The sequence below is a fragment of the Cnephaeus nilssonii genome (genome assembly GCF_951640355.1).
Source record: "Cnephaeus nilssonii genome assembly, chromosome: 20".
Classification (NCBI taxonomy): Eukaryota; Metazoa; Chordata; class Mammalia; order Chiroptera; family Vespertilionidae; genus Cnephaeus; species Cnephaeus nilssonii.
In genome coordinates, this window is record NC_137091.1 from 33,280,633 (window position 1) to 33,299,486 (window position 18,854).

Here is an 18,854-nt window from a genome sequence, read left to right on the forward strand (position 1 = left end):
TGATTACATATATAACATTTTTGAAGTGGACAACAGATTAGTGGGTAGTGGGGTGAAGGTGACAGAGAGAGGTGGGTGTGGTCGTAAAAGGGCAACATGAGTGATTCTTCTCCTGGTGAGTGAACTATTCTGTACCTTGAATGTGGTGGTGGGTACACAAAACCACATATGTGATAAAACTAGATGGAACCAAACACACACACACACACACACAGGAGCACAGGTAAAATGGGATATCTCAGTAAGGTGAATGGACTGTATGTGTCTATGGTTTTGCAAGCTGTTACCATTAGGGGAAGCTGGATTGTACAGGGGACGTGTCTGCCACAGAGGAAGTACCAACGTGAGCAATGGTAGTGGCAACGGACCTCGAGTGCAGCCTCCCCAGGGGAATGTGGCCACATGGACGGAGACCCTCAGGCGTGTCTATTTGTCAACTCCTGCCTGTGACTCAGGGGCCCAGAGAGCCACATGTGGATGTCCCTGCTCACTGACCTGCCTGTTCAGGAAGCAGGCAGCCCAAGCCAGATCCTGTACGGGCGCCAGCTTCTCTCCGCTCTGAGCTAACTAACCCTGTCACATCTCAGGGATACCCACTACCAGCCACTCAGAAATTAGCTGGCTGAGAAGCAGACATCGTTCTCCAGGGGACAAAGAAGAATGTTCCCTCCTATCACCACCCTCATCAACAGAAGCAATGCCAAACCTTTTGAGCTGGAGCACATTTTGGGCATTGGCACAAGGGGTGACAAAATTCAAGATCTGCAGCACTGACAGCATCCTCCACATCCTCCACGTCCTCCTCTGTCCACTCCAAAAGGTAACGCACCTGAGGTTGTACAGTAAAAGAGAAATAGGAAATTAAAACTCATCCTTAGCTCTTTTACAAGATATAGTACCTTAAACTCTCTAATTGTTCCCAAATCAGGGCCACAGTCACTAAAAAATGACAGCTGCTGCTCACAAAGATTCCAGGGGTCACATGTGCTCAAGCCTTTTTAAACCCTTTCATGGTGATAGATTAAGCTACTGTTTCTATAGCTTGTGTTAAGAGATTCTTTTCTTGTTTTCTTTCTTCTCTTTCTCTTTCTTTCTTTCTTTCTTTTTTCTTCCTCTTTTAAAAAAATATCTTTATTGTCGAGAGTATTACAGATATTCTCTTTTCCCTCCCATTGCCCCTCCACCTGGTTCCCGCCCTGCCCCAGGCCTTTGCCACCCTATTGTCTGTGTCCATAGGTAATGCATATCTATATAACAAAAGCCTAAATGACCATTAAGGTGGAATGACCAGGATGACTGGTTGCTGTGATGCACACTGACCACCAGGGGGCAGACGCTCAACACAGGAGGGAGCTCTCACAGGGGGAGTGCCGCTCAGCCAGAAGCTGGGCTCACGGCTGGCGAGAGCAACGGTGGTGGTGGGAGCCTCTCCTGCCTCTATAGCAGTGCTAAGGAGCAGCAAGCTGAGTGGTAAGGAGCCAGCAGGCAGGCAGTAAGGAGCAAGGGGTCCCGGACTGTGGGAGGGATGTCCGCCTGCTGGCTTAGGCCCGATCCCCAGGGGCTCCTGGGGTGTGAAAGGGCACCAGCCAGGCTGAGGAACCAACCCCAATGCACAAATTTCATACACCAGGCCTCTAGGCTATCTATACTAATAAAAGCCTAGGTGACCCTCGGGTGACGCCCTCACATTATCACAAGATGGCCGCCCCCACGCTGTCACAAGATGGCCAGCATGGGAGGGCCGTTGTAGGCGATCAGGTTGGCAGGGGAGGGCAGTTGTGGGAAAACAGGCCAGCAGGGGAGGGCAGTTGGGGGTGACCGGGCCAGCAGGGGAGGGCAGTTGGGGGCAACCGGGCTGGCAGGGGAGGGCAGTTGGGGGCGATCAGGCTGGAAGGGGAGGGCAGTTGAGGGCGAGCAGGCTGGCAGGGGAGCAGTTAGGCGTCAATCAGGCCAGCTGGGGAGTGGTTAGGGGGCAATTAGGTTGGCAGGCAGAAGCGGTTAGGGGCAATCAGGCAGGCAGACAGGCGAGTGGCTAGGAGCCAGCAGTCCCGGATTGTGAGAGGGATCCCAGATTGGAGAGGATGCAGGCTGGGCTGAGGGACACCCTAGTATATATATAAAAGCCTAAGCGACTGTTATGACTGGATGGTAGCTATGATGCGCAATCACCAGGGGGCAGATGCTCAACACAGGAGCTGCCCCCTAGTGGTCAGTGCGCTCCCACAGCCAACCTCCCATGGCTGGCCAACCTCCCGCAACCCTTCCCGCTGGCCAGCCGGCCCAGAATGGTCCCAATCGGGACTGGGCAAGATGGCCCCGATCGCCGGCCAGACCAAGGGACCACATCTGTGCACGAATTCATGCACTGGGCCTCTAGTATGTATATAAGATCTTTATTTAATCTCTTCCTGCCTCCCCACCCCCTTCCCTCTGAGAACCATTAGTCCATTTTCATGCCTCCAATTCTATTTTATTCACAAGTTTATTCTATTCATTAGATTTCTTATTCATTTATTTTGATTTTTAGATTCAATTGTTGATATGTATTTATTGGCATTTTATTGTTCATATTTTTTATCTTTTTCTTCTTCCTCTTCTTAAAGAATACCCTTCAACATTTCATGTAATACTGGTTTGGTGGTGATGAACTACTTTAGCTTTTCCTTGTCTGTGAAGCTCTTTATCTGATGATACATTTGCAGGGTAAAGTAATCTTGGTTATAGGTCCTTGCTATTTATCACTTTGAATATTTCTTACCACTCCTTTCTGGCCTGCATAGTTTCTGTTGAGAAATAAGCTGATAGTCATATGTGTGCTCCCTTGTAGGTAACTGCTTTTCAGAGTATTTATCTTTAACCCTTGGCATTTTAATTATGTGTTTTGGTGTGGTCCTCTGTGGGTTCCTCTTGTTTGGGACTCTCTGTGATTCCTGGACTTGTAAGTCTATTTCTTTCACTAGCTGGGGGAAGTTTTCTGTCTTTATTTCTTCAAATAGGTTTTCAGTATCTTGCTCTCTCTCTTTGCCTTCTGGAACCCCCATAATGTGAATGTTAGTACACTTGAAGTTGTCCCAGAGGCTCCTTAAACTATCTTCATATTTTTGGATTCCTTTTTCTTTTTGTTCTTCTGATTGGGTGTTTTTTGCTTCCTCACATTCCAAATTGTTGATTTGATTCTCGGAATCCTCTATTTTCCTGTTGAATCCCTGTAAATTATTCTTTATTTCAGTTAGTGTATGCTTAATTTCTGACTGGTTCTTTTTCATGTCTTTGGGATTCTCACTAAGATCCTTGAAAGTCTTAAGTCTCTTGAAGGTATCATAAAGATATTTTGAACTCGTATCCAGTAGTTCACTCTCTCCCATTTCTTTCATTTGTGACATGTTTCTTTGTCACCACATTTTGGCTGCTTCCTTGTGTTTGTTTCTATGTATTAGGTAGAGCTACTATGTCTCCTGGAGTTGGTAGAGTAGCCTTATGTAGTAGGTGTCCTATAGGGCCCAGTACCCGAGCTGGGCACTATAGGTGCTTCCCTTTTAAAAAAATATATATTTTATTGATTTTTTACAGAGCGGAAGGAAGAGGGATAGAAAGTTAGAAACATCGACGAGAGAGAAACATTGATCAGCTGCCTCCTACACCCCTCCCCCCACTTGGAATGTGCCCACAACCAAGGTACGTGCCCTTGACCAGAATCAAACCTGGGACCCTTCACTCCGGAGGCCGACACTCTATCCACTGAGCCAAACCGGCTAGGGCTAGGTGCTCCCCTTTGTGGGCTGTTTGCACAGTCTTATTGTAATTGAGCCTTGATTGCTGGTGACACTGGGAGGAATTGACCTCCAGGCAAATTAGCTGTGAGGACCAGCTGCAACTATAGTGGGAGAGCTGCTGTGCAGGAAACACCCCTATGAAGCTGGACTTGCTTCAGTAGGGCTATGGAGCTCACTGAGTCTGCCCCTTGAGTGTGTTGCTTGTGGATGTGTAGAGTGCAATGTGGTATGGTTTGAAGCTTTCCACTGGATAAACTGGCCCTTGAGTCTCCTGGGAGGTGCAAAGTCAGCCACTACCTGGGGCCACCTGGCAGGAGCTACAGAGAGATCTGCAGATTCTTCCTATTTGTATTGGGTTTGGAAGTGCCCAGGTGAGGCCCAGCTGTGAAGCAAGGCAAGCTGGTGCTGCTGCCAGGTGTCAGGCCTTTTATTGATAAGTTTGGGGTATGCTGATGCCAGCTGCTGCTTGTTTGAGAGATTTTAGCAAAGTCTGAAGCCTGAGCCAGGACAGGCCACTCGTATGGAAAAGCTGCTGCCAACAGCTTGGGTGGGGTTGTAAATTGGATGGGATGGGGTCTCAGGGAATCACCAGGGCAGAGCAAACAGTGTGCTCAGGTTGATGGGGATTCAGATATGGTTGCCAGTCAGCCCTGGGACAGGGAGGTCCCACAACAGGAACAATGACCGCTGTGAGCACCTCCGTCTGATAGAACGCTGCCCCTGAGTTCCTGCCCTTCTGCCAAACAATCTGGTTCCTCTCCATGTTTCTGGGTCTCCCAACACCACAGCTCAGAGGAAGTAAGTCTGAGTAAGTTCATGCCGGGCCTTTAAGATGGACACCTGGGCCTCCCCGGCAGCCTCCGTGTCCCTCAGCCACAATCCTTGCTGGTTTTTACAGCCCCAAGTTACATGGACTTCTCTTCCCACCTCTTGAACCCTGGGTGGGAGGTCTGGTGTGGGGCTAGGACCCCTTGCTCCTCACGGGCGGCCTTCACAGGGATAATTTCCTTCTGGATTAAGAAAAAATGGCACACGTCCCTAGTTGGTTTGGCTCAGTGGATAGAGCATTGGCCTGTGGACTGAAAGGTCCTGGGTTCGATTCCAGTCAAGGGCCTGTACCTCAGTTGCAGGCTTCTCCCCAGCCCAGGCCCTGGTCAGGGCTTGTGCAGGAGGCAACCAATCAGTGTGTTTCTCTCACATCGATATTTCTCTCTGTCTTTCTCTTTCTCTTCACTCTCTGTAAAAATCAATACAAAAACATCCTTGGATGAGGATTAAACAAATAAAACAAAACAACACAAAAACCGGCACACATGGGTGTTGGGCCAGCCTGTTCTGTGCCTCCATCCGTCCTACCAGTCTCAATGTGCTTTCTTGTTTACTTCTTTAGTTGTAGGACTTCCACTCAGCCAGCTTTCAGGTGGTTCTGAATGATGGATGTTCTATATTTTACTTGTAATTTTGATGTGGTTGTGGGAGGCAGCAAGTACTGGCCTTTACCTACACCGCCATCTTGGTTCTCTTTTCTTCTATCTTCTAAAAAGCAGAGTGGTGCTGCTTGAAAATCCTGTCCCTGGAGCATTTAATAAGCACGTCCTCTTTGATCTAACTGTACACTTTCCAACCAGCCCTTCCCTTTTCACCGGAGAAAACTCACTCAAGAGGTCAATAACTTGTTCAGGGCCACACAACTATTAAGTTGTGGTTGGAACTCCATACCAATGTCCTTTCCACTAGAATGCACTAGCTCACAGGTGAGAGCACTGAAAAGACCCCCAAACAGGTCAAATTTATGTTCCAGTAAAGAAAAGCTTCTAAGATATTAAATTTGAGAAAACATTCTAAATACATATCTAGGCCTGGTTCTCAGCACTGAGGAAGTCAGCATATGCCTGCAAGACTGACAAAAGGTTTCAGGAACCCCTCTTTGACCCCAAGCTTCTCTCTTCGAGGTCCCTTCCATCCAAAACAACAGACACTTGGTCAGGGTGGAAACACCAAAGGCCTTGACTGAGGGGCCTCACTGACCAGGTTAGCCGAGACTGAGGGCAGCTTCTCTTGATGAGAAGAAGGGAACAAGAATGGGGGCAGGGAGCTGAGGTGGTCCCGGGCAAGGGGTTGGAAGCTATCGCATGAATAGATTCGTTTGGATGGGGACCCCAGGGCATTGGACAGTTAGTCTCAATCCTCTCACCCACCCACAAAAGGAAGGAGTTTGCTAAGCACCTAACTGACTCCTCCTTTGAAGACAAAACAAATCCCTTTCAGGAAGCCAAAGGCAAGCCAGGCAAACTGCCTGTGGGAATCTCATGAAGGCTGTCTCCACTCTCAAGTGATCTCATCATAGATGTTCCCCGTCACCTGGCACTGTGGGTTAGGACAGGCACCTTCCCTTCCTGCAGGACATCCTCAACAGGTTCCGACCCACATCAGTCAGCACCATCTTGTTTGGCACCTGCTTGACTCCTTGGGGTCCCAAGCCTCAGACTTCAGCCTCCTGGCCCAGGTGTCCACAACTTCTCCAGGGCCACCCTAACACCCCCTGGGCTCTGCCCTCGCCTCCACCACCCCCTCCTCACCCACCACCCTGTCTGCTCACCTTGTTCCTAGCTAGCGGGTCAGGCTTTGAGCCCATACTTTGAGACCTGGGTGCGGGCTAGTCTCTTGCCAACATCTCACCACCTTCCCAGAATATGAATGTCTAAGAGGCAGGGACGTGCTCACTATGCAGCTTTATGTCCACTCGCCTCATTATTTGTGGTGGAAAGGTCACATTGCCATTGCCAAATATTTACTAAGTGCACCACCTTCTACGTGAAAGTGAACAACAAAGCCACACAGCTCCTAACTGAACCGAGAGCAAGCTTTGTAAAACGTACTTCTACAAACTCACCATTTCTAAATCTCCATCAGCAACTGCTCTTAAAAGTTTTTCTACCTTAATAAAAAAAAAAAAAAAGAATGTTAGAAAAATAAGTTTAATAAAATAATAATAAAAATAAGAAGCCTGGCCAGGTAGCTCCGTTGGTTAGAGCATCATCCCAATATGCCAAGGTTGCGGGTTTAAGCCCTGGTCAGGGCACATACAAGAATCTACCCATGAATGCATAAATAAGTGGAACAACAAATCGATGTCTCTCTCTCTCTCTCCTTTCCTCTCTCTCAATAAATGAGAAAAAATATTAAAAGAAACCACCTTTCTGAAAGCCTAGTAGCTTTCATTTGTTTCTTAATTTGGAGTCTTGATTCAGTAGCTTTCAAACATATCCCTAAAACTGCTCAGAGAGACATCCTAGGAGGTGCTGGTGTGCTCTGAACCCATCACCATGCAAGGTCTATAAAATGACACAGCTATCATGTGGCAAAGTGAGATGATGGCCACATTGAAGCACAAGCACTCCCTAGGCCAGCCACCTTTAGAACTACATATATTCAGCCCTCATTATCAGCTAGCTGAGAGTACATACGGGGGACCCCCTCCCTAGGATGATCCCAGGTCTCTGTTAGACCCTGGAGAGTGCCTGTTGGTTTTCTTTGCTGTGTTTCTGCATTGGCCAAGCTTGCTGGGTTATCCATGAGCAGGTCAGGGCTTGAGGATAACATGGGAGGAGGTGTGGTAGGTAGAGTCAGTGAGGGTCCCCACCCACAGGGGAATGAGCAGAAGAGTTGTGGTGTGGCACATCCACGCAATGGTCTACTCTGTGGGCTGACACTGAACAAAATCTAAGATTAAAGGCAAAAAACAAATACCAGGCTATAAGTCAGCTTTTACTAAACACAATGTGTGAGTGTATATAAATGTCTATATAAACTTTGTAAGGAGTTAGGAAGGACCCACATTGGCTAACAGAGGTCTTATGGAGTGGGAGGTGAGGGCAGAGAAAATTTGCTTTGTAAAATGATCTTATATTAGTGGACCTATAGTAACTTTACTTATACTTTTCTTAGGCTATTCTCTCTCTCTCACACACACACATTGTCCACAAAGCAAAGAGCTGCTGAGGGAGCAGACCATGAAGGGCAAGCAGGATCAGAACATCTGGGCTCCTCTCCCGGCACCGACATTGGCCACAGCAGGCAAGGCTGTCCTGGTTATGGTGGTCAGGCCAACTAGGTGGCCCTTGTCAGGCCCTCTTTTTTGTTTTAAATATATTTTTATTGATTTCAGAGAGGAAGGGAGAGGGAGAGAGAGATAGAAACATCAATGATGAGAGAGAGAGAATCATTGATTGGCTGCCTCCTGCATGCCCCCTATTGGGGATTGAGCCTGCAACCTGGGCATGTGCCCGTGACCGGAATCAAACCCGGGACCCTTCACTCTGCAGGCTGATGCTCTATCCACTGAGCCAAACCAGCAAGGGCAGGCCCTGACTCTTTAACCAGAGCCATATGCAGGGCCTCGCAGCTCTTCCTCCCACCTGGGGCCTTACCTCTCTGTAGTCCTTCTTGGGCTCCCTTTGTCTGGAGCTGGCGGACACAGAGGAGGAGCTGGAGGCGGAGGACCTCTGGCTGATGGAATCCATGAAGTGTTGAGGGGGTGGCACAGGGACCTGCAGTGAGGGAGCACGATAAGAGAAGAGACAGGTGAGGGCCAGAGAGGATGCTCTGGTCATAAATAGGGCCAAGGACTACCGCCCTGTTCACTTACCACTGAAGACTGCTGTCTCCTTTCAAAGGACATGTGACGGGCTTCCATTATAGACAGAATCTAGGAGGACAAAGGGGACAAGCAAAGTACTGAATGAGATGGGTCACCAAAGCATCACCCATAATACCCCACTGACTGCCCATCTCCTCGGAAGGGCAGACAGCTCAGCCACACCCTTGGAGAGACAGGGAAACCACGGCCTGGGTGGAACTCGCTCAGAACCAGAGTAAGTCTGGGCTTCCTCTTGCCGCACCACACTCCTGCTGCCTGGCAGAGGAGCTGGTGCTTCCCATGAACGGGCTCAGAGGACAAGAGAAGCCCAGCCACAGAAGGGGCCTCAAAGGCTGCCCTGTCTAGCCTCCGGGCTATTTGTCCCCAGGAATAAAGTGTGGCCTTTTCACTGGCACCACGAGCAGCTCAGAGCAGACCTAAGCAGGCAGCCGTCTCCTTCCCTCTGAGATCTCCCTTGGGAAGGGGCCATTGGAAGAAGAAGAAACCCTCAGCTCCTCTGGGCATCTCAGGCCACAGGCAGCACCATCCAGTCCATCAGCTGTGGCTGCTACAGAGCAGAGACCCTGTGAGTGCACAGGAAGTATGGCCCAGGGGTCACCTTCAAAAACTGTGCTACTGTAGATCTTACGTTAAGTGTTCTTGTCACACACAAACATAGTAATAAAGACGAGAGGAAACTTTTGAAGGTGATGGATATGTTTATAGCACAGATTGTGGTGATGGTCTCACAGGTATGTACGTATCTCCAAATGCATCAAGTTGTGTACTAGCGTTCCTCATTTTATTGTGCTTTGCTATATTGCACTTCATAGATGTTGCGTGTTTTACAAATTGAAGGCAAGACTCTCCCAACAGCAAAAATTTATGACTCACTTTCTTGCAGTGGTCTGGGACCAAACCTGTTGTCTCCTAGGTGTGCCTGTACATGAAATATGTACAGCTCTTTGTATGTCAATCATACCTCAATAAAGTAGTTTAAAAACTGTGCTACTCCTAGAAGATGACATAAACTGAAAGGCTTCCCTAGAAGAGAGTCAGAAACTAAAAGGAAGCCGAAAACATCAAGAAGCAAAAAGCAAGGCCTGTCCAGAGGGAGACAACAGGAGGTCTGTATTAAAATGGAATCGTTTGCCCTAGCTGGTTTGGCTCAGTGGATAGAGCATCAGACTACAGACCAAAGGGTCCCAGGTTTGATTCCGATCAAGGGCACGTGCCTCAGTTGTCGGCTCCTCCCTGGCCCAGGCCCTGGTCAGGGCTTGTGCAGGAGGGAACCAATCGATGTGTTTCTCTCACTTCAATGTTTCTCTCTGCCTTTTCCTCGTTTTTCCACTCTCTATAAAAAATCAATGGAAAAATATCGTTGGGTGAGGATTAACAACAACAACAAAAAAGAATTGTTTGCCCTGACCAGTATTGCTCTGTGGTTAAAGCATTGTCTCGTGCACTGAAGGGTATGTAGTGTAGCAGGTTTAATTCCCAGTCAGGGCATATACCCAGGTTGTGGGTTTGATCCCCGGTTGGGGTGCGTATGGGAGACAACCAATTGATGTTTCTCTCTTACCTTCCTCTCTCTCTCTCTCCCTTTCCCTCTCCCTCCCTCCCTCCCTCCCTCCCTCCCTCCCTCCCTCCCTCTCTCTCTCTCTCTCTCATATCAATGAAAAATATCCTCAGGTGAGGATTAAAAAATAAAATACATAAAATGGAATCATTTCTGTGAGCCACAAATCAGTGATGTTCTAGACACATCAACCTGATGACCTGGGACCTTCCACTGCACATGGCTCGGCTTCCTCTGGCCAGCTGGCCGACCACACTTCGCTGAAGGCATGCCTTCAACCTGCTGGGAGATGAGGTACAAAGAAATGGTTTCTCTAAGCCCCCCACTCCTCACTCCCCACTCACTCATGAAGTGAGCACTTTTACATGTTGTTAAAAACTGAATGCTAGTCCTGACCGGTTTGGCTCAGTGGAGAGAGCGTCGTGGAGAGAGGTCCCAGGTTCGATTCCGGTCAAGGGCATGCACCTTGGTTGCAGGCACATCCCCAGTAGGAGGCGTGCAGGAGGCAGCTGGTCGATGTTTCTCTCTCATCAATGTTTCTAACTCTCTATCCCTCTTCCTTCCTCTCTGTAAGAAATCAATAAAATATATTTTAAAAACAAAACAAAAACAAAAACACACAAAAAAAACTGAATGCTCCCAGACATTACTCCCAGGAAAGGATGAGTAGTTCATTAACAAATCACTTTTGAAAGAAGTAATACCCAATGATGCTCAAAATTGGTCAAATCAGGATAAAGTTTTTAGGAGCTGAAGATGAAGTAACATCCTTTACTGCTTCCATGTCCCACTCCCTTTTTCCGCTTCTGCCGGTCAGAGTTACTCTCCCGTTTTACCCACTCCATTTGCTCATAAGGCAATAGCACTCAGAGGCTGGGGCCAACGCTGCTGGGAGTAGCTCTTAGAACAACACAAAGAACAACTCATCCTAATACATAAAAACCCAGGGTCCGTAATGACTGACTGAAGGCTCGACCGAATACTGGAAGTCAGTCCTGCACTCTGGTGCAGGCGTGGTGACCCAGCAATGCCGCTGGTGCAGGCGCAGTGACCCAGCACTGACTGCTGAGGGGGCTGTGGATCAGGTCCGGAGAGAAGCCTGAAGAGAGAGGCAGGGTCTGATCCGCAGCCTCCATGACAGCTGTTGATCAGCTGTTGATCAGCTGTTGCCTCTCTTTCTCTCGGGCTTTGCCAACAGCTGTGCCTCTTTTTCTCCCCGGGCCTCCACGGGGGCTGCTGATCAGCCCTGCCTCTCTGATCAGGCCTGGAGATAGGCCCAGAGATGCTGACTGGCATAGAAACTGACCAATCAGAACCAAATCTGGGTGAACTGTGAGGAGCCAATGGCTGCCTAGGAGGTGGAGTTTTTGACACTGACTGGCAAAGAAACTGAACAATCAGAACTAAATTGGCCGGTAGGGGAGGGCAGTTGGGGGCGAGATCAGGCCTGTAGGGGAGGGCAGTTGGGGGTGAGATCAGGCCGGCAGGGGAGAGCAGTTGGGGCCGAGATCAGGCCAGCAGGGGAGGGCAGTTGGGGTCAACCAGGTCGGCAGGGGAGGGCAGTTGGGGGCGAGATCAGGCTGGCAGGGTAGGGCAGTTGGAAGCGATCAGGCAGGCAGGCAGGTGAGCGGTTAGGAGCCAGCGGTCCCAGATTGCAGTAGTCCAAGGGGTCCCTGATTGGAGAGGGTGCAGGCTGGGCTGAGGGAAACCACCCCCTCCGTGCATGAATTTCATGCCCCAGGCCACTAGTAATAATATAAATAAGTAAAAACCCATTAACCACCAGGTCCCAAATGCAGCAGAGAGGGTACAGGCCAAGTCCTGCCCTCAAGCACTAATGCAATTTGTCCAGCTTAGCCAAGACCTAATCTGTAGACACTAATTTTGTTTTTAAAGTCATAGTCCTTTTCCGAAAAACAAAAACAAACAAACACACACACACACACACACAAAACAATCTACCTTTGAGTTTAATGCACACTTGAGGGGCGTTTCTTTCATTCTGTTCTGGATCTCTGTGGATGCTCCATTTTGTAGCAACGTCTCTATGATGCCCTGGTAACCCCAGCGTGCAGCTATGTGTAGGGGAGTGTCTCCTTTCTCATTACCAATATCTAGTTTGCATGACTGCACATCATAGTAGACCAAAGCCTTCACACACTGCAAAGAAATTGGGAGATGCCACCATTATCTCACATGCTAAGCCCCAGGCAACATCTGTGTACTCCACAGCCTAGATCCAGGTCCCAGCTCAATCAAGGCTCCACTAACCAAGCAACTACACAGTAACAGAGAGGGAACCCAAGGGCTCCAGGTTACCTGATCAGGACACCTCACTTTCTCAAAGAACTCAAGGGTCCGTCAGTTAGACATGGCTGAATAAATTGTGATGTCTCCATGTGCAGAAAGGAATGACCACAGCAGGCCCGAGACCACAGTCCCTTGAAAGGCCTGACTGCAAGGTTGGCCCTTGACTTGCAGTATTCCTTGGGAGCTTGGATTTAGGGTGTGTCTAAGTCCCCTACCTGATAAGAGGGGCTCACTGTGCCCAACCTGTTGTACAACAATGTGGTTGATATGAACACCTGCTTTCCTTCTGGGAGTCTGACATTTCAGTACATGCCAGGCAGAGGGTGTTTACATGACCAGCCTCCAATAAAATGTGGCCTGAGTGGCCCAATGAGCTGCCCTGGTAGATAATATTTCATAGGTATTGTCACAACTCACTGAATCAATGGGTAGTCTTAAGAACACTGATGCAATACACATAATTGATTACTGCAGCGATGATAGACAGGCCAGATCTATATTTACTGACCTAGAGAATTTCCATAATGTATCATTAAGTTAGGAAAGCAAGTTGCATGAAAACGTGTAGGGTACGATCTCGTTTTTACACATCACCCACCTAACCCAACTTTAACCCTATCTATAATAATCTATAATAATAAAAGCATAATATGCTAATTAGACTGGATGGCCTTCCGGACGACCTTCTGGATGAAGCCAGGGCTATGAGGGAAGCCCGGGTCCCGGGTGCCAGAGGGAAGCCTGGATCCCGGGTGCCAGAGGGAAGCCAGTACCGGCAGCCGGGGGGAAGGAAGGCCTACTCTTGCACAAATTTCATGCATCAGGCCTCTAGTATATGTATAAAACTACTTGTATGTTACTATGAAGAGAAGGGGGAAAGAGAATAGTTAGGAAAAAATAAAACACAGTTAAATATTAAATATGAACAAAGGTAAGAGTCAGATGGTAGCAGGGATGAATGGAAATAACTTAATTTTATGACAGGTAATGAGCAATTAAGTTTCAGGTTTGTTATTTCAACATAGCATCTATAATAACCTTAAAATTTTTTAATTAAAAAAATTACACACCAAGTTGTCCAATAATTATCCACATAAAACACACTACACTAAACTAAGTAAAATTTCACATTTCTTCACGAGAGAGAAAGGGTGAACGCAGCCAGGGACAGCAAGCACCACTTACGTCTTCGTGGCCGTGAGCGCAGGCCAGGTGGAGAGCAGTGTTGCCGTTATTGTCCTGCACATCAGTGCTGGCCTTGTAGTGCAACAGCAGCAGCTTGCAAAGGGGAGGAGAAAGCAGGTGATAAGGGGGAGGTCACTTGTTTCTATTTTCAATCTTATTTACCCATTCTACAAATAAATGATATCACTCTCATCCTTCCTTAGAGATAAAAATATTTTGAGATAAAAAAAAAAAAAAAAGTAAGGCCCTCCCCCCACCCTACCCCCAGATTATCAGGACATTTTAGGAAAGCAAGTCCTAAAATTTTTGTCCTGATAATCTAGACCTCACAGTTTTGTCCGGGGCTGGAGGAGCCACAGACACGCAGCCCTGCTGTGCAGCTGCAGCACAGCCAGTGGGACAGAGGAGCACAGCCAGCACGACTGGAGTCAGTCAGAGCCCAGCTCATCTGAGCACGTGCACTGGTGGCGCCGTCACCCCCTGCTCACCGTCACGCTCTGATAGCCCTTCTGACATGCAAGATGAAGTGGAGTTGAGCCGTGATAGTCCATGGCGTTCACCACAGCGCCTTTGGAAACCAGGAGGTCGATGAGGGATGCCTGCCCTACAGAACAGAAGGACTTCACAAAGGAGAAAGACAAGAGGCTTTCAGGCCCTAAGTGTGAAGCCACAACATTACTTTACCCTCTTGTTCCCTGGCATGAGCCAGGCCAGGAGGAACTTTTCTGCTTGAGAGGAACCAGAGCTAACATCAAGTCAGACTCTGCAGATTCTGGGCACTTCGGGGTGCCTCTTAACGGGGACTTAGCTCCAATCTACTTCTTAGCAAGAGAAGGTTCTGGGAAGGAGCCTTGACACCCTCAGAAGATTCCATGGTTCATCAATTCTTAAGATGAATACTGTGCAACCATTAAAAAATATGACAAGGAGAAATGTTCTTACCTATCAGAGTGAAAAAAGCACAGTATAGAACAGTATGGTCCCCACAAGATCATATGCTTTATATTTATATACACACAAGCACAGGGAAATTCCAGATACTCATAAATCAAAATTATATCTGGGAGACAGAAGGATGGCAGGTGATACTGGAGAAGTTTGTGTTTCTACTCTGTGCACTTTAAAAGTTACTTTTTAAAAGCGGGATATAAGAACCCCAATTCTAAGATCATTCTCATAGCTCGGACTCAAGCCTTCCCTCCCTGGACCACCGGCCCAGGACAGTGAGAACACGGATAAGCTCCGGAGCAGCACAGGAAAGCCTGAGGAACGTCTGCTATTCTCTTCCAGCGAAGCCACCGGCGGTGGCCCATCATGCAGCCCTTTCCACACCCCAACTCCACTGCACCTGTCAGCCAGGCCTCAGGCCTCTGCTAGGCCATCCTTGGCTCCATCCGTTTTCCTTGACAACCCTCAGAGGCCCACCCAAGACCACATACCACAGAGGGCAGCCACATGGAGTGGTGTATGACCCCTGTCATCTCTGGAGAATGGAGTGACAACTGAAGGATCATTCAGCCTCCTAAAACAGAGAAAAGATACAGAGAAAGACACCCGAGGAACGGCAGGGCAAAGCCTCCTCCTGACAAGGCTGGCCATGCCAGGGTCTTGGGACTGGAAGACAGAACTCAGGGTGTGATCCAAACTGGGCCTCTCTTATAGTGTCCTGGAGAGAATCCTCACCCTGTGAGCATCTCGTCTCCCTCCCGGCCACCCCACTCCTCTAGGCCTTGACACCCAGCAAAACAGCCTGATGAGGTTAAGGGGAGACCAAAAAGGGTTGCTGGAGGAAGCTGGCATTCCTCCCATCCTAAACACATTTGCCGAGGCTGGGCAGGCCCTGTATCTGCCTACCCTGCATCCAGCCCAGCAGCGTGCCAAGTACTTTCAGGACCTTTATTCCATCTAATGCTCCAAAGAGGCAGAGATCAGTGTCCCCACTTTACAGCAGAGGAAGCTGAGTGCATCCAGTATAAGTGCCTCATTCAAAATCACATGACAAGGAAGTAGAAAAGTTCCATCAAAGCCCTGAGTATCCTGCTTTTTGGCACACAGAGCCTCCATGAGGACTCTCTTACCCAGAGACAAGTTTCTCACAGTCATCACAGAAGCACAGGGGGTGGCACATCTTTTGGATGGCATCTTTATCTTGGTCTTCTTGGCTCAGAAGTCTTTCCACTTCTTTTTGGTTACCTGAAGCAATGTGCTGAGAAGTGACATCAAAGATACTATCAGTATTGAGAAATTTGCTTTTTAAGGTGTGAATTTTTTGAGTGTTGCAGAAACACTAATATATGGATGGATGAATTGATTTGCTCTCTGGGATTTATTTCAAAATCATCTGGGTGGGTGAATAGGGAAAGGGGGCGAGGGTAGAGATGAACTAAGTTTGGGAGATGGCTATATGGAGCCTGTCCATGACACTAATCTTTTATTTTTGTAGTTTGTAAATGTAAGAAATTTTCATAAGTAAAAAAATGACATGACAAAATTCCCAAAGCAACAGGAGTAGAGAAGCAATACATTCAGAATTCAGAATCTTATAGAACAAGCCTTGGTCCTGTCCTCTTGTATCTGATAGACCTTGGCTTGGGGGGTGAGGGAGGAAACAGCTGCAATCAGCAGGAAACCCCATCAACAACCAAGCCTGCAGGGCTCACCCCTGTGATTCCTGGATGTGTTCCCCCAGGGAGTGAGATGTTCTGGGGAGCACACCGTCTCAGGAGGCGCTCTGGGCCTCCATGGAACCCACTCTGGCTCCGGGTGACCTCTTGGGGAGATCTGCCCTCTCCTAGTCCTCACTTACTGCCCAGTGGGCACCTCGACAGCCTCCCAGCAGCTGAACAGATCTGAGCAGGGAGCTGGGTGCTGCTACATGATCAAACCACCACCAGGCAGCGCTCCCAGCCCAGGGAATACACACACAGACACTTGAGATGTGGGGCTCCTGGAACTGAGAAGAGGCATCCCCTCTGTGGGGCCTCCAGTGAGGTACCACTGAACTGGCCTATGGACAAACTGTGCTTTGTCGAGTGGAGAAAGGAGGACAGTTGGGGCAGAGGGCTCCACAGGTGGAGGCCCAGGGCCCTCGGTGAACCATCCAGCGCAGCTATCACATAGCACACACTGTGCAGATGAGCATACGTGCTGATTTCACCTGTAAAACCTCAGCATCCCTACCACGCTGAGCACAAGGTGAACTTCGGTGTTTAACTACATCGACCACCATGTGGATTCTGTAGAGATGCTGAAAGATGGCGTGCTCCTCACAAAGAAAGACTTCTGGTGTCTTACCTTAAACAGGCAGTCAATGGGAGTTGAAGTCATCTGAGACAGTAAGCTCATTCTCTGCTTAAGGAACAGTCTGTCACCAAATCCCTCAGACTCCTGCAGGAAAACCCAAAAGTCTGTTTTATCCCTCGCTCCTCTCTCCCCCTTTCACTGAGCCAGAGAGCTGACCCTCATCAGGCTGGGAGAAGGACTTCCGATCTGTCTCTCCAGGAAGTGGTAGCTCTGACGACCGTTTTCCAGGGGGGCTCTGGGAGAGTGGCGGCACACTGGCTGCGCGTGTGTAGAATGTGTCATCTCTAAGCGTGGAATGCTGCATGCACACACCATCCTCCTGCAGATGGAACCTGGACTGTGCTGGCCTCCTTCTCTCAAGCTTCTGTCCTAGCCCGCACAGCTCTATCCCCTGCCACTTTATCTGCAGCCCACAGGCAGGAAAACCATCGGACAGATGGTCTATATTTCTCAATGTCAACCAGCAGGGGAGAGAGGAGTCTTAATTTTTGAACATATTTATTAAAATAGCAAACAATAGGGCCATTGGCTCCAAGTCCAATAGGATACTGGGGTCTACCCCAATTAATAAAGTTATGATTACCTAGATACAAAAATCTAATAATGTACCCTTACTTTGTTTTTCTTTTTTATTGAATTTATTGGGGTGACATTGGTCAACAAAATTATATAGGTTTCAGGCGTACAATTCTATAACACATCGTCTGTATATGTATTGTGTGTTCACCACCTCAAGTCAAGTCTCCTTCCGTCACCATTTATCCCCCCTGTACCTTCTCCTACCTATCTTTATGAAATAATTTCTAGCAAGATACTTTAATAATGCTCAGTTGAGCACCTGCTACTAAACTGTCCAATGACAAATTAACTTCCTTAAAAAGTCTTTGTGGGTGGTAAAGGGAGTTTTTTTCCAGCCAGTTGCTGCCAGAAGAACTCACCAACGAGATAAAACTTTAGGATAAGGCTCTCTAAGTTCTGACTTACAGGTCCAGCTAAAGACAGAGCTGACAGCATTTTGAGGAGTGGACCATTTCTGGGGTCTGCTGTCAAGACTGCCCTCAGAGGATTAACTTGGCAAACAAACACCAACACCTCAGTATTAGAACCACTTTAGCTCCCAGCTGTTATAAGCTATGAATGCTCTGTAAGTTTTATTCAGTGACTTATACCTGAGCAGCTTAGGGTCAGAGAAACATCAAAGACATTACTCTCCAGGTAAATTTGGTGTTCTTTCCTCGACTCTGGGGAACTATCAAGGGCAGCGATGAAGAGAGGCAAGTCTTCTAGGACTGAATCTTCAGGGGAAAATGAGCTGCCAGAAGACACAGCATATGAGAGAAGACCTATTTGGGAATAGGGTGAACACTACTTATTAGAAACCTGGTCAAGTAAGAAAAACCAGAGCCTGAAAAGCTAGAGCAGAGGAGGCTACAGATGCTTCCAGGTTCTCTCTCCTGGCTTTTCATCCCGCTAATGTGTGTTTTTTTAAAAAGCTAAAAGTCTTGGGCCCTGGCCTGATAGTTCAGTCAGAGCACATATAAGAGTCAATCAATAAATGCATAGATAAATAATAAAATAAAGGCACCTGCTATACTTGTACACCCGAAACTAATATAATATTGAATATCAATGGCAATAGAAAAATAAAGTCAGTCATGCTATGCCAAAAACAAAAATTAAATTAAAAAAAAGCTAGAAATTTTTATTTAAGTCTTTATGCTTAAAGAATGTTTATGGTCATCTCAAGTATAATAAAGTTTATCTTTGAGAAAACATTTCTGTGAAACTACATTATATAAAGAGTCAAGAGTAAGACAGAGCCGAAACCGGTTTGGCTCAATGGATAGAGCGTCGGCCTGCGGACTCAGGGGTCCCAGGTTCGATTCCGGTCAAGGGCATGTGCCTTGGTTGCGGGCACGTCCCCGGTGGGGGGTGTGCAGGAGGCAGCTGATCGATGTTTCTCTCCCATCGATGTTTCTAGCTCTCTATCCCTCTTCCTTTCTCTCTGTAAAAAATCAATAAAATATATTAAAAAAAAAAAGAGTAAGACAGAATTCAATTTACT

General features: G+C 47.9%; 1 protein-coding gene across 1 annotated transcript in view; it reads right to left on the minus strand.

The window, feature by feature from the left end:
- The window catches only part of ANKRD27 (ankyrin repeat domain 27), a 67,923-nt gene that overhangs the window by 17,310 nt on the left and 31,759 nt on the right, over nucleotides 1–18,854 (minus strand). Inside the window, 10 exon segments of the mRNA XM_079799422.1 lie at nucleotides 707–829; nucleotides 6,667–6,711; nucleotides 8,204–8,323; nucleotides 8,422–8,481; nucleotides 11,954–12,151; nucleotides 13,487–13,579; nucleotides 13,975–14,090; nucleotides 14,926–15,008; nucleotides 15,565–15,692; nucleotides 16,781–16,873. Of these exon segments, the coding sequence (XP_079655548.1) occupies nucleotides 707–829; nucleotides 6,667–6,711; nucleotides 8,204–8,323; nucleotides 8,422–8,481; nucleotides 11,954–12,151; nucleotides 13,487–13,579; nucleotides 13,975–14,090; nucleotides 14,926–15,008; nucleotides 15,565–15,692; nucleotides 16,781–16,873 (1,059 nt within the window).